The 15,395-nt window shown below is 38.9% G+C and overlaps 1 protein-coding gene across 1 annotated transcript in view; it reads left to right on the top strand.

Annotated features, from left to right (window-relative positions):
* The first annotated feature begins 454 nt into the window (after positions 1-454).
* Positions 455-15,395, top strand: part of LOC121643964 (heterogeneous nuclear ribonucleoprotein C-like) — a 41,975-nt gene continuing 27,034 nt past the window's right edge. Inside the window, exons 1-2 of the mRNA XM_041991625.1 lie at positions 455-637; positions 4,271-4,346. Coding sequence (XP_041847559.1) covers positions 616-637; positions 4,271-4,346 — 98 coding nt within the window. The 5' untranslated portion in view covers positions 455-615. The remainder of the gene's footprint in view (positions 638-4,270; positions 4,347-15,395) is intronic.

Here is a 15,395-nt window from a genome sequence, read left to right on the forward strand (position 1 = left end):
AGGGGGAAGACACTCCTTTCTTCATAGAGCATTTATACATGTCTTTAGTGTATGCATTACTGTCCAACTGCCTCTCTTAAAAAAAAAAAAACATTTTCAAATAAACCAGAGAACAGATCGCTTTGGTCTGCAGTGTTAACAAAATGTGAAGTGAAGCAAGTGGACTCAATTTTCTGACTTCTGCTCTTTGACATGTGTATTAAGGCACATGCACACATGCTACAGCACCTTTCCCTTTGCTTGGCTGGAATTTGTAAGCACTGAGCTTCAGCCAAGCTCCTGTTGCTGAGGGGGAACTAGCTGCACATTCATCCAGTTCTCCTGCCAGTTTTCTGGCTAGTGGAACAGCTTAGTGCATCCCTGTCCACCCCCGCCACAAAAAAATATTTGGTACAACCCATTAGTGCTTCTCTGGCTGGTTTGTCACTGACTCAGTAGTATCACAGCAGTCAGCCAAACGGCAGCCTCACCACACGCTCACACTTAGACACACACACAATCAAAACAACACACACCAAGAGTGAGGACATTACAAGAGTTACAAGAGAGAAACAAAAAGATCCTTTGGCTATAGCATCTACGCTCTCAGTCTTCTGGTGTTCTTGCATCTCTGATATGACCCTGTTTAGTCCAAGATGTGAGTATAGATGAACAAATTTCTGTATGTGTGCATATGTGTGTTAATGGCTGTTTGCATGCTGTTCTGTGTTTCTGAAAGACAATATTTTTCACAGTTCCTCTCATGGGTTTGCCACTGCCATTTTACCTTTTCAGGCATTTCAGCCTGTAGTTTCTCATCACTGCTCCTCATCCTGCAACTCAGGATCCTTTTCATTTCTCTCTGGCTCGCTTCATTTCATCACATGGATCCATTCATATGGTTGTTAGGAAAGGATACCGTGGTACTATATGGGAAGCTCTGTTTAATGACATTGAGATACAATCAAGTGTTGAGACAAGTTTATCTTCATTCCAGAACTGTGAGGTACTTGATCAAAGCTAAACTTGTTCTAACATTAGCAAGGACAGCACCTGGTATTTGAGCATAACGGCTTGTGAGACTGAAATTGCTGAAGGCTTAATTATGTCACTCCCAATCATTAGGGATGGATTAAGACTATATTTTCTGTTCTTTCTTTTAGTTTTTTTTTTTCTGTTTACTGGTATATTTTATGACCAATTCTTAATAAGCATGTTTAACTAGGAATGCAGGCAGATCATGTTCATCTACCTACAACTTTCCTGCTACTGTAGAAACCAGCCTCCTCTGGCTTTAGGCAAGTTCAGTGTTGGTTGATAGATTTCACAGTGAAATAAGACTCATCTTCAGCTGTCTCTGAGTGATTTTGGGGGATGTGATTTATCCATATAGCTTAGCTGAAGGCATAGCTGAAGGCCCTTCACTATAATACAAGAGCTTTCAATTGCTGCATCCTGTTCACAGCATCTGTCAGCATCTCTCATTATACCAAACCAGACTTATCTTTCCTATTTATTTCCTTTGTCTTTTAAATACTACAATGACAATTAATGTTATATGTAGACAATAGTGCCTGTGATTGCACTATTTAATCATGAGGTTGGAAATTAAGACTTTGTGGTTGCCACTTGGTGCTAAGCCTGACCTGAGTTTGGTAGCATTGCAGGAATATGTAGAGAATAGGTCATGTCAGCAAGCGGTTTGAATAACCACAAACTACCTTTAAATAGAATACCAGTAAGGCATGTAATAGAAGTGCTCTTCTTATTTATAAGACAAAGAAAATGTTAAATGAGAACAAACTGATAATCTGAATAATTGTTGAGGCAAAATGCAGAATAATGATTGCAAAATCAAATGAAAAATGTCATTTTGTTGTAATTAATTAAAAATTTTTGAAGAAACAGGCAGAGAAATAATGATATAGTACAGCAAATTTAGCTCTACTTTTATCTGATCATGCAATTATTCCATCTCCCACACATCGCTGGTTACAAGTGTGTGCAGAATATTGTGCAGAATTTTATCCGGCCAGCTAAAACAAAAATTGGTACAATTTGCTCCAACGCATGTAACACATTTCAGTCAGTGACTGTCTGGATGTTTTATTGTTAAGTGTCACACTTGAGTGTTATATAGCTTAAAACACGTTTTTTTTATTTCAACTGTGGTTCAGATTTTCCAGGTTTGAGGTGGAGTTTTCAAGGATCTTATTAGCAAAGTTAGTATTGAATGGTATTGCTGGTATTCAAAGGGAATCCAGACAATCTCAGGTCTCCTGCATCCTCTGGAGGCTCAGAATAAGAAAAGTCTTTCTGTTGTGTTGCTGTGTAATTTTTGTTTCCAGGTAGTTTGTTTAAGTCAGCTCTCCTTCTGGCTCTGTTTGAAGCAGAAGTCTGGCACTCAGCCCATTACAAAGCACAGCGACAGACTGTAGACTGTAGCAGAGGCTGAAGCTTTATAACTCATTATGACTGATTGCATGTGTCCTTGATTTGTCATTTGCTCCTGATTTACAAACCAACTCTGACTGTTAAGTTAAACTAAAATTTGATTAGTAAATCTACCTGCTGTTTTTTAAGATCTCTTGAAATCGTCATCCTAAGAAATCTTCTTAACATTATACAATGTTAAGAAGACTATATTTTTACATTTTTAGAGTTACGTTACTGTTCCAAAGAGATATAAAAAACATGCTAGCATTATTATTTAATAAAACAGTATTCAAAAATACATGTCACACTCTTTCTTCTTGTCTTAAATCTTAGTAGCTGTCCTGTAGTGTAAAAATATTCCTTTACAGCGAAATTTGTAAGGAACTTGTGATTTCTGGATGCTGCAATGGAGAAGATTTTCTTATATGTGGCCAGAACAGAAATACTGTATATACAGAAACAAAACAAAATACATTTGTATATACTGTATTGGTTCAGGTATATGTAAAGTCTGCATCAGTAAAGCTAACTATAGCATGTAGGATTCTGTTTACCAAAAGTCAGTCTGATTACCTCCTGAGGTTTTTGCTCCTGTTGTTAGAGACAACTGTGCTCAGCAGCAGCCTCATCTCTCGTCCTGTGTAATGGCTTCATCATGCAGTCAATCATGCAGTCTTCATGTTGCTTAGCAAATGCATCAAAAAACTAGTTTTGTTTTCCAAGCCCATATAAAGGATATTGCTTGTTATATTTTTAAAACATGGTGTGCATGTTGTTCTTTTTGTGCAAGAAACAGAACAAAAAGTACTCTTGTCTATAGATTGAAATTAGTGGAGCTGTCTCTGTTTGACCTTTTTTTTCTTTGTATACATTAAAATAAACTGCATTCACATTATTTTTAAATGGTTTACAAACAGCATCCAAAATTACTTTAATATGGAAACTTTTTTAGTATTTGAAACATAATTATAATCAGTCTGTATTTCTCATTTTCTATGTAAGAGTTTATTGGGTGTGCATAAGTGCATATAGAGAAATAATTGTTAAGGTGTCTGCAGCAGAGTCAGTTGCCCACCAGCAGAGATGTTGTTGGCTGCAGAGGAGCCATCTATCGGACACAGTTTGGCTACAAACTGTCAGGAAATTATCTCTGCTGTGGGAGGCAAAGGCGCATACACATGTCTAAATTTCCTTTCACACATTCAGACCCATACTTAATTAATTGTAGCTCCCAGCCATTTGACAATCATGCTGTGTGAGTGTGTGTGCAGCTGGCCTAGTCACACTCCATTCACTGCCCATCTGTCCATGTCAGACAGGGCGCCTCTCCTCTCTTCTTCTTTCCCCCTTTTCTCTCTTGTGATGTCCATTGATAAATCAACACTGCAGGACCACAGAGCAAACTCTAAACTGTTAGCACACACTGTAATCAAGGTGATTAACTAAGTGGGTGGGTGGAACATGTGTACACATATGTATGCAGAAGACATCCAAGAGGCAAAGTCATGAAATATAGATTTTCAGACATGAATGTACAAATTTTCTGATGCTTCTTGCAACAAGGAGAAAAACAAATGCGAGCAGCTTGTTTGAGGAGGCAAACAACAGGAAGTGAAAGAGGATGGACAGGAAAACAGCTACTGTCAGTCTGCTGGTCCTTGTGTCATTAACATGTCAAAAATGACAGCGGGCACAATATATTATATCTGTTTTGCTGAGATAAAGTAAACTTAGAATGAACACTGCAGATTAGTTAACCACCTTAACAATATTTGTGTGTTGTCCAATTGTTTTGTTGTGTTTTGTTGCTCTTTACTGTATCAGCACAAAGTTAATTGGCTGCTCTTTCATGCAGACATGAGCATGAGTGGAGATTTGAAGTCAAGCCGCTCTAGGGCAACCAGTAAGAGGGCCAGCAACACCACTTATGGGTGAGTATGACCCCCTCACATTAAACAGTCACACTCTCACACACACAGACACACAAATACTCACCTACCCCCAACAAGAGATAATCACGCAGTCTATTATTTGCTGCAGACCTTTATCTGTAACTCAATGGTTGCATCTCAGCTTTCCAATAAATTGCTATTAGCTTCATACCTGCTGTGCATGTAAGCTGCTATTGATTTCAGCCCAGAGTTTCAGTCTCTAGCAGTCAATGTTTTAATCTGTCTGTTGATGTAGTGCACACATATGATTGGAACTGATTGCTGTTTATTGCTGGCAGTTCAATATAACACTGTGGAGTAACACTGACTCTGTGCTGTGGCTAAGGAGGGGAATAGGGGGCTATAGGAAAGACAAAAGTGTGTGGACTAATTTGAATTTGCTTATGCCTCCATTACTCTTAACTCCAGCCAACTCCTTAAAATGAATCTCTTAATCTTTGGGCATGAGGTCCTCTAATGAGCACAAACTGCAAAATACTCTCTGTCAAGCTGAAGTACTCTTATTTAGTAGTTTTTAGACCTCTAAATCAAATAGTGCATGTCTGGCAGGTGGTCTATATATCAACAGATATAATCATATTCTGACCAAGTTGTTAACCACAAGTTTAACCAGCAAATCTCATTTTTATTCAAATTATCTAATTTTATTCTTGAGTTGACTTCCGTTCAATTGGATCTCTACATATGTTTGCAGTTCCACAATAAATATTGATATCCTCTTTTTTTTGTTTTGTTTTTTTTTTCGTATCATACAGCAGTATTTAGATTATATGTATACATGCTGTAGTATGATTCCCAGCAAATGTATTATGTTCCCAGCATGTCCTTCTAGTTAATCCAGCTCTCTGCCTGCACTTCTACCTACATCCCTTCTGACCTGAACCTAAAAGCTTATTCACCCTTTTCTTCATTCAGTTATTCAACAGCATGCCTCCATGCATTAATGAGTTTAATCATACAACACACATGCACGCACACAACAGAAAACACCTAAGGTTTTAGCCCTGCTATGGCCTGATGTAACCAACCTGATATTTTAGAGATGCTAAAGTTTTGTAATGAGTGTGTAACGCCTGCAGCATATTGTGCAGGTATGCATGTAGAATTTTCCAGGTATTTGTTGAAGGAAGGAAGGAAGTCGTGGAAGGATCTAAATCTGACATCATGCTGGAGTGAGATGGATCAGCAATGGTGATGCGTCTAGTCCTGAGGGATGTTTTTATTAGGGTATTGATATTTTGATACTTTCCTACTGGGTGACTGGTGAAAACTGATCGGCCTTTTTTCTCTTGATCCTTTTACCATCTGTGCAAAATCTGGTAACTCTACGTCCACTTTTTGTTAAGACACAACACTGAAAAATCCATAATCCACATTACACAATGCTGCCAGCTTGCTGCCTCTATCCGCATGTAAAACATAAAAGATGATTAAGATTTCTTTCATGATATTTGGACGTCATTATACCTCTTCAAATAGCATATGAAATACATTTAGTTTTAAGAAATAAGTACTAAAACAATGTATGTAATATTCCATCTACATGCTTGCTTCCCAGACACAAAAACTACAAAACAGCTACAGTCACAAATGTAAATCATGTAGAGACAGCTACCAAAAATCCCTTTGTCCAGACTCCAATCGTGCTGCTTGGCGCGCTGGCAGCAGAGTGGTCCGTCTGCTGCCTTCTCCACTGCCCTCACAAAGCTGTCCAACAAACACTTCTGCCCGTGGCCTAGATTATTTCACAAACTAACTTTAAAGCTCCCGTCTAAGACACTGTTGCAGTATAATCTGCTCATCCAATTCCATGCAGGCTAATAGAATCTCTTTAACTGCTACAATGTTGGGTTAGCAGTTCAGAAGCTGAACTTCAGTTCTGATCCATTGTAAAGCCAGTGAAAACTTTTGATTTCATGTTCTAACATAGTTCACATCATTTCCTGTCTTATGATACCAGGCCTGTTTTTCTTTCTTCTTCCTCTCTTCCTGTCTCACAAGTCTCCCCCAAGGCTATTTGCTCTAGAGCTACCCTGATGACACATGAGTGTTGTTATCATTTATTGTTACTTCCTGACTGCCGTGGGTCCCCTCCAGCTCACTGAGCCCCAGCTGTGGAAGCAGAGCTAGGGTGGAAAAAATGGCAAGCATTTTTCAACCCAGGCACAGGTGCTGCTGCAGCCGCTGTCTCTATGAGCTCTGATGCACAACTACAAAAGGTCACTGTACTGCACTGTGTGGCCTTTTACAGGGAGGCTCAGGTGCCATTAGAAAGATCTCAGAGACCTGTGTGTACCCATGTACATATATATATATATATACAATAACCCATGGCTAGTTGGAGGATGAGAAAATTGAAAGGCTTTTATTGTGAGGCTTTTTTTGTCTTTTGTGTTTTTATCCACTTACTTTTTAATAGAGAAGAAAAAAACCAAAACATTGCTCCAGAATTTGATATTTACTTAAGAAAGAGATCCATAAGCAGAATAGGTCATTTATCTCATCTTGGTTACCTCCTCCTACCCTTATTTTCACTTCAAATTTTAAAACAAACCTCATACTTGATCCAGAATTTTGTGGTCATAGCTTTTCTCAGTCTAAGTGACCATTGTGTATCAAAGTTATTGCTCATTTTATACTCCACTCCATTTTGCATCACAGTATTGAGAGGAAGGAGGGAGAAGAGGGCACTGGCCTTGTCAGTGAGTAGCCGAGTGTGGTGAATATTGCTGGTATTTTCATCTGCTTTCTCTGCCTGCCTCCCTCTTAATATTCTATCAACAGTTTTAATTATCAGAGGGGCCAGTCATAGAGGAGTTTGAGTAAAGCAATGCAGCAGGCCCATCTGTTGGTATGGGTTCAAAGAGGCTGTCAGGGGAGGCAGAGGTGGATTTGCCAGGAGAAGTCTATAAAGATGAGGTCTTATATAGGTGTGATACACAGTGAGCCAAAACTGAAAGAATAGCCTGATGGGCAGTGATGGAAAATAAGATGTTTGTATATGTTATGGTAACATTTGACCTTTCAAAGTTCCTAAAGAGAGAAGTTACCGTCATAGTGGAAAAGTGTGATTTTTGAACCAAATACCAAATAACTCAAATTTATAAAGAGGATAAAGCTTAGACTTGCCTTTTGTATTCAACTTGGACCTACCACTGACTTTTGACATGCACGATTTACATATACATTCCCATATCCATACACATTCAGATGCAACCCCTGTCACATTTCATTATAAAAATGAAGCCATGTCGTTGGAACTCAGCTTAACTTTGGTGCATGAAATGTAAATGTAACCAATAGAACTTCTTGGCAAAACGATTACAATAAAGAACAGTAATGTAAACCACAAAGATAGTATGGCAATACTGGGATTTATCTGAAAACTTACAGTATGTAAGTTTTTTTTTTTTTTTACTCCCCTCTATCTCATTTGCTTTCATGCAGCATTTGACACTTGTTCTTACAGATTGTATGTGTGTATACAGCCTGGGGCTTAGTTGGTTGACATCTGTAAATCCACCTCAAGCAGTGGAAAAGGGCAAATAGAGGCAAAGCTGAAGTTTACAGTTTTTTTTTTTATCATCACTCTTGTTTGTTACAACACAGCTGTCTTAAAGATGCTTTGATGTCAATACAGTTTTACATGTGTTTTCACAAAACTTTTATCATGTTTTAATAGTACAAAAATATTTTGCCATGAGAGTGGTGCATATTGCAGGAATGCAGTGGGGTAATTAATAACTTCCTTTTTTGTTGTTAATGTGATGAAATATGTTGTTGCTTAATAAATAGGCTTGTAAAACAGATGCAAAGATTGATTACTACCACCCTCTATGCTCATCCCAGCAGGCTGACTTTGTGTTATGTTAATTGTTCACAGTTGGTTCCTAATGAAGTCCAGTGTGAGCTTATGCTTGTGACGTAATCACATATTTGGATACAGTAAACATCCAGCAGATCAACTCATTCATTTCCTTACAGAACATAAACATAGTTTTTCTGCATTTGATTTGAGAAAAGGCCACTGGTAGGGTAGATTTTTATATATGAATGTTTTCATTTAGATGAGAATGAAGGGAAAAGTGACAAGAATGAAATTCACTATGTTGCAACATTACTTTGGTTTGTGCCAAGAAGCACATTGGAGTGTACTTCAATTTACAGTGATGAATTTCTCGCCATTTACTTTCTCCTCACAAATAGAATGCCAATTCTGCTTATGTCTGCAAGGCGGCAAAATGAAGTTAAAGCAAGTGTGCCCAGACTTCTTTGACTTCGTGACTAATATATCAGTGTTTTTACGTGCGTATCAATGTTGATCTGGCAAATGTTTAGACCATTCATCTCTTTAACAAATGATCACATTTAATATGATGGCTCACCCCCAGTCAATTGGATTTTAGTGTTATTCAACATACAATATAAAGCAACATGAACAACAGAATTTTGGGTTTACTCTATTATAAAAGCAGATCCTGTAAAACTTAGTTCATTAAAGCATTAAACTAAAGCATTCTGTGACACATATATTCTAACCCCAACTGTCTGTTTGGTACAGTTTAAACCTGACATTGGAAAATATAGTGAAGGATGGGAAGTAAATATGTAAACTTAATTTACCTCCACCATGTTTTCAACATCACAACACCCAGACTTCCGCCCACTTCACAAAAATTAATGTGACCATAGCAAAACAGGTGCAGTTACTGTATTTTAAACTGTAACTCAAACTCTCACCAATTGGATAAAATGGACAAAAATAAAATAACTATACATGGGCAGCAGGACCGGACAGGGATGCAAAATGAGGTCCGGAGTCATATACTCACTCAGGCCATCCCAGGCATATGCCCACACTTGCACAAGTACACATGCAAACACATATAGACTAACTAATCATCAAAGCTCCTTTTTCAAGACCAGCATTCACACAAAACTGCAAAATACAAGTTCAGTGTTTTTCTCTTTAACTTCATTAAAAGGTTCAATACAACAGTCAAATCATGACTCCTATATTAATACCTGATTGTATCATGTTGAGATAAACATGACTGTATCATTTTGTCAGCAAATCATTGAGATACCAGTTTACTGTAGTACATATAGTACACCAACATTAATATTCACCACAAAAGTAAAAACAAGAAGTAGTCAACAGCAATTTCATTCGATGTGATTTATGTAACATTAGAAAACTTTAGGAGGCGTTCCCAAACTTTATCATGCAGCAAAACACATGTGGAGGTATGTTTGGTTTAGCAGGACCCACCAAGTAAAATAAGCCATGTCATTACTATGTAAACAGAAAGAGATCCACCAACACACACTCCAGACATTGTCAATTAGCCAACAAGCTTAAAAACTGCAGTCACATTCTTTACAACCAGATAAACACACTGACACACTGATTAAGTTAAAAAGTTCCTTCATCTGCATTTAACCAGGGCTAATGAAATGTTCCTCACAGTTCTGCATTTCTTTCTAGGTTGGACAAGGACAGATGTGGACTGGCATTAGCCTTTTAGTGACAACTGACAAGAACATATAATTTAATCAGTGGGTGGATTCCAGTACCAGGCAGGCCAATCAAAAGAATCATGTTTACCTGAACAGAGGTGCAATTTAACACTTTAACCACGTTTCCATTGTCATCAACATTCCAATGTTGATGCCCCTTTTTTAAGGTAAGGCAGTCTGCAAATTGTTCTTTGGTGTTGCACCACAACACTTGCTCAACCTTCGGTGTCAGGACAAGTTCCTCGATGCTGTTTATCTCCAGATGGAGTCTTTTCTCAGAGACTGACTATGGATTTCTGTGCATCAGCAAGAGAATATCTCTGTGACACAGACTATGGGTGGAGAATGCTCAGCACTGCCACTTGTTAGTTCAGAAATTTTTTTTAGAAATAGTGCATTGTCAGTTCTATCGGACATTGCCACTGTTTCTCCAGCGAGTGCACCCTTCAAAATCAAATCAAATCAAATCAACTTTATTTATAAAGCACCTTTCATGCCACATGCAACACAAAGTGCTTTACATGATTAAAAACATTTATACATATAAAACAAAACAAAGTAGGAATACATAACAATAGAAACACTCACCAAAATATTTCCTATCACCATCCTACTGCCAGGAAAGAGGCACTTACTTTCCGTGTTCTCTCATAAGAACTATCAGGTGTCCTTCATGCCTCCATCTAAAAGATTACAAGACAAGGCAGATATAAAATCTATTCCCAAATAACAGATGTGGCCATGCTCCTCACATCCAACTTGAAAAGCTGATCTCAGTTTAGGTATTACAGTTGGGGAGAAACTTTGAGAGATGCTAATTTTGCGAAACGACTATTGTCTTTGACAGATAACTACCCCATGTAGCCAAAGGAACTCTGATGCACATGTGAGAGAATCTTTTTGCAACTCAGACACTTCTAACTTGTCAAACCGTCTTCTTACTAGTGTCCAGTGAGTGTGTTTCTTCAACTTTCTTGAACTCTTTATCCCTTCTTGTTTGGCTTAGTTAAGTCTCCTCCTGTCATAAATGCATCATCGCTGCCTCTGTTGTATCATCATCTGTGACAGCTGGTTCTATCTGAATGTTCTCCTGCTGTCAACTGAATTTGTTTTGCCTGCAATGCTACTGGGCTCCAAGAGTACCAGATTTTACCAGTTTTTATATTTTCCTGTAGCTTTGCCTGGATGCCCTATGACTTGCTGCGTGTGTAGAACCCCATCCTTGTACTTCAGAACTTGTTCCTTTTTGAGCTGACCATAACGTTCTAGCCCTATAAAGCCCTATATCAGCCCTATTGTCAGTATATTGTCAGTATTTCCTCCTCACACTGACTCTGCAGTTCCTGATTCCTTTGTTCTTGTTGAATGACATTATCATCACCTACCTAGACATGGCCATTGTCTTGAATATCCTGGGTTTACAAGGTCATTGAACCTCACTGCATAGTCATTTTCCATATCCAGCACGGTTTCTGCTCTTTTCATAGATGCCTTGCTCTGGAGAAGTGAATTTTGGCTGGGACAGCTTTCATTTCAACAAGACACGCAGTCTATCCAATTTTAGTATGGCATTTTCAATATTCTGGTTGAGTCGCACATTTTTCCATTTTTAAAACTGAAGAGTGTGCAAGTGTGGATTTCAGACTTCTTTAGATTTTTTACTTTATTTTGACTTAGCTTACTGATGTAGCTATCAAGCTATTCCTGTCCACACACAGGTGCATGCACTGTCAATTATGACACCACAAATGTGATTAGTACTGCTTTGACTTGTTCTGTGTTTTCCAACTAATGCTACAGCTACGTTTTAACATGTTGCTACTTTTTTAGTATCCTTTTCCATGTTTGTGAATATACACAATCACATCAGATCAAGCAGGACTTTTTTACTGTAAAATCTACGTGTTCATCTGGATGGGAAAGTATCAAAAGCTGAACACATCAAGAAATGGAATCAACCAAATGTCATGTGAGAGAATAGAAATCTGCAAATATAATAACTGTAATATTTTATGAAATACTTACTAAGCAAAGCAGGCTGAAGGCTGCACCTTGAAAAGTAAACCTTAGAGGTTCAACACTAGATTGCAGTAAACTCTAAGAGGTTGCACACAATCCAACACTAAACAGTTATAATTAAACTAGCTGTCTTGCAAAATAACACAACTGCCACTGAACACGGAAAGGCTACATCCTTTTATCCCCGAATGAGGCAGTAGCAGCAGCAATTGGTCCAGAGGGCAGTGAACCAGGGAGCAGGTTAGGAAGGTGTGGCAGAGTGCAGCAAATCCCTACCAGGCAACGGTACATAGCAATTTACATACAAAATGAGAGGGAACAATTAGACCAACAGCCCTAAGAGTGTCAGTTTTTGATCATGCTGCAGCCAAAAACAGGCTCACTAACTATTAATTTAAACCCACTGTTTCCTCCTCCTTCACTTTAACATCAGTTTTACACCATAACAGACACTTTCACTTATATGCCAGGCTTCTGTCTTTGTCCCTTGACAGTTTTCTCTCTGCATGAATACACAGACAATGTGCTGTTTGCAGTCCATTCCTGAGAGGTGACTGGGCTTGTACTGTAGGTAAAGGTCAGTGCAGTCTGAGGTGGATGTACTGCTGAGGAAAAGGTCACTCCCTGCAGAGAAGGGAGGAAAGTGCATCTGCTGTTTTCAGGAACAGTGACAATGCCTTTGAGATGGTTGAGAACAACAGAGAATATGACATGGTGGCTGCAGAGATGATGTTAGTGGAGATAAATTCATGAGCAGTGCTAGACACCAATGGTTCAGCTGAGACACAATAGCATGAATAAATACAATCACGTGACATAAAAATATTTTCTAGCTATTTCAGTGTGTGTGTGTGTGTGTATGTGTGCTGGTTTATATCCCTGTATACTGTGGCTCAATGTATCACCAAGCCAGATGAGTTAGCTATCCTCTCCTGCAGGCTTATCATTCTGTGTGGGTTTGTCCCTCTGCTAATGAAGTCATCTCTACTCTTCCTTCCTACTCCATGCTGCAAGGAGAAAAGTAAGGCAAGCAGGTGGAAAAGTGAGTAAAAAAAGCAAATAAAGATTGATGCAAAAAGGTAAAAGACAGCCAGGATGTATTACACAGCAGCCGAGGACAAGTGTGAAACAACTGAAAGAAAGAAGAGTACAGAACAGAGAAAAATGCAGAGAGAGGAAGAAATAACATCAGTCAGGGAGTGTGAGGGGTGAAGAAAGTGAAGGAGAGAAAGCAAGTGAGCACTGCACTGCGTGTCATTGGCCCCCTGGCATGAACAATCCATCTCAAATTGATCTTCCAGCTCGGCCCAGCAGGGCATTCTGAATCAATCTCAAATTGATCTCTGTGCCAGAGGTCGGGAAAACTAGCAGTGGAGCTTATCAGAAATATAGTGGTGCTGGGAGGATCTGACAGGGAAACTTATCACACTGCACAACAGGAAATGGGCTCTGAGCCCCCGGGGCGGCAAGAGGACGAGCCTGCTCCCTGTACACACACAAACTGCACACACAATCTCACACAGATTCAATGTCTCTGCATGTACGCAACACAGCCATTCACTGACACATGCTCCCCAGTGTTCAGCACAGTACAGAGATTCATAGACAGAAGCACATACACAAACTCACACAAGCTCACACACAGAGCCCAGGTGTCATTACACACCTAAAGGCTGCCTCAGAAAATACAAAGTTTGCCAGAGCCCAATATGTCAATATATTTTAAGTTAGATGCTTAGATTTGAGGCCTAGAGCTCTTAATGACTAATAACACATTTAATGTGTCCTCAGCAAGGCTGTGTGAAATGCCCAAGGAAGGACGATCAATACCAGCTTGCATTTAGACACTCAGTCAGCTTAGGGGGAGTAACTTGCCTCTTCAGGCTCAGTAAAAAAAAAACAGGCATATAAACAGTCGTTCAGTAGTGACTTTTGCCAGGATATCTGGAAATTCAGAAAAAATAGTTAGACAGTCAACTTAGTGCCAACCGTGCATGTCACAGCTTCTTTAGCTCATTGAAAAATTGCAGTTTTCTAAGTGCTGGTAGGTGCTGAAAAGAGGAAGCCTGTGGCCAGCAACATTTATGTTGCCTCATCTTACTTGTCATAACTACCTGGATTAGGCTGAACCTGAAAGTGACTTTACAGAGTATGACCAGAACACACAGAAAACTAACTGATTTAATTTTGATGGCAGAGAGAGCTGCACAATGACCCGAAGATAGGACAAGGGGGGCAATAAAAGCAATCAGTAACTGGGGGAGTGTGGTAAAGGAGTGAGAGGAGGGGTGTGTTTTTTGTGTGAGAATGTCAGCATTTGTGAGACATCAATAGAGCCTTTTCTATGGGACTGGAAATGTTCCTGGCAAAGGCAGTTTAGGTGCATGGGAACAAGCATCACCATCCATGACTCTAGTGGGCCCTCACATTACAGCCACAACAATAAAACCACTGACAGCTTAAAAAACACCTGTAAAGGGGCTGGATATGTTAGGCAGTATGTGCACTCAGAACTTGGAGCTAAAAAGCTGCAAGTAGAAAAAATATATTAGTACAAGAATTGTATGTTTTTTGCAGTAGTCACAGTAGTGTCATGAATGCAAAAAAAATCATTGGGTCACATAAAAGGTAAAGGCTGGTTCAGTCCCACAGAGAAGATGCTGTTGATCAAATGGCTGGAAAGGTTTATGGTGGATATGACAAATTTGTCAAAACTCATCTGCAGACCTGCCAAAGTACTCACCTCTGAAAGTGTTTACAGGAGGCTTATGGGTATCATGAAGATCATGAAGAAATGGAAGTGGGTACCTGATCTGATGAATCATACTTAATTATACTTCCTGTTAAGTGCATGTGAACAGTTTAACTGAGAAATAGATGGCAGCGGGATGCACTATGGAAGCTATAACAGTAGAAAGTGTGACGCTGTGGGTAATGTTTTGCAGAAGACACATGGCTCCTGAAATTGATGTAAATATAATTTTGATGTTTACCGCTTACTTTGATATCATTGTAAACATCTTACATTCTTTAAACGGAGGGGTATTCTGATGGCCATGGACATATTCAGCAGAAAGATTTGTTCATACAGAGCAAAATTAAAATTAAAAAAGATAATGAGATGACCCAGTTACCAGATCTCAATTTAATGAAGAATCTGAGCAATGTGCATGAAAATCCACAATCCAGAGAGGTCCCACCTTTTATGACATTCAGACTTTAAAAGATCTTTGTTTCTTAAGCAAACTGGAAATACACACATTCTTGACTGTCATCCCACTGACAGTAAACAGCTCACTCTAATATCTCTTTAAAAACAAACTATCAATATAAGTTTAGCAGATTTATGGAAACCACATATATAGTATATTGGGTCATTTTTCTAAAGCAACTTAATTAGCTAATATGCTGTTTTGTGTGACTGAGTTCTCTGTATTCTGTTTTAAGGGCAAATTTGATGATTTGTTAAACCATTTCAGTGGAAACTAA

This window comes from Melanotaenia boesemani, chromosome 1 (genome assembly GCF_017639745.1).
Source record: "Melanotaenia boesemani isolate fMelBoe1 chromosome 1, fMelBoe1.pri, whole genome shotgun sequence".
NCBI lineage: Eukaryota > Metazoa > Chordata > Actinopteri > Atheriniformes > Melanotaeniidae > Melanotaenia > Melanotaenia boesemani.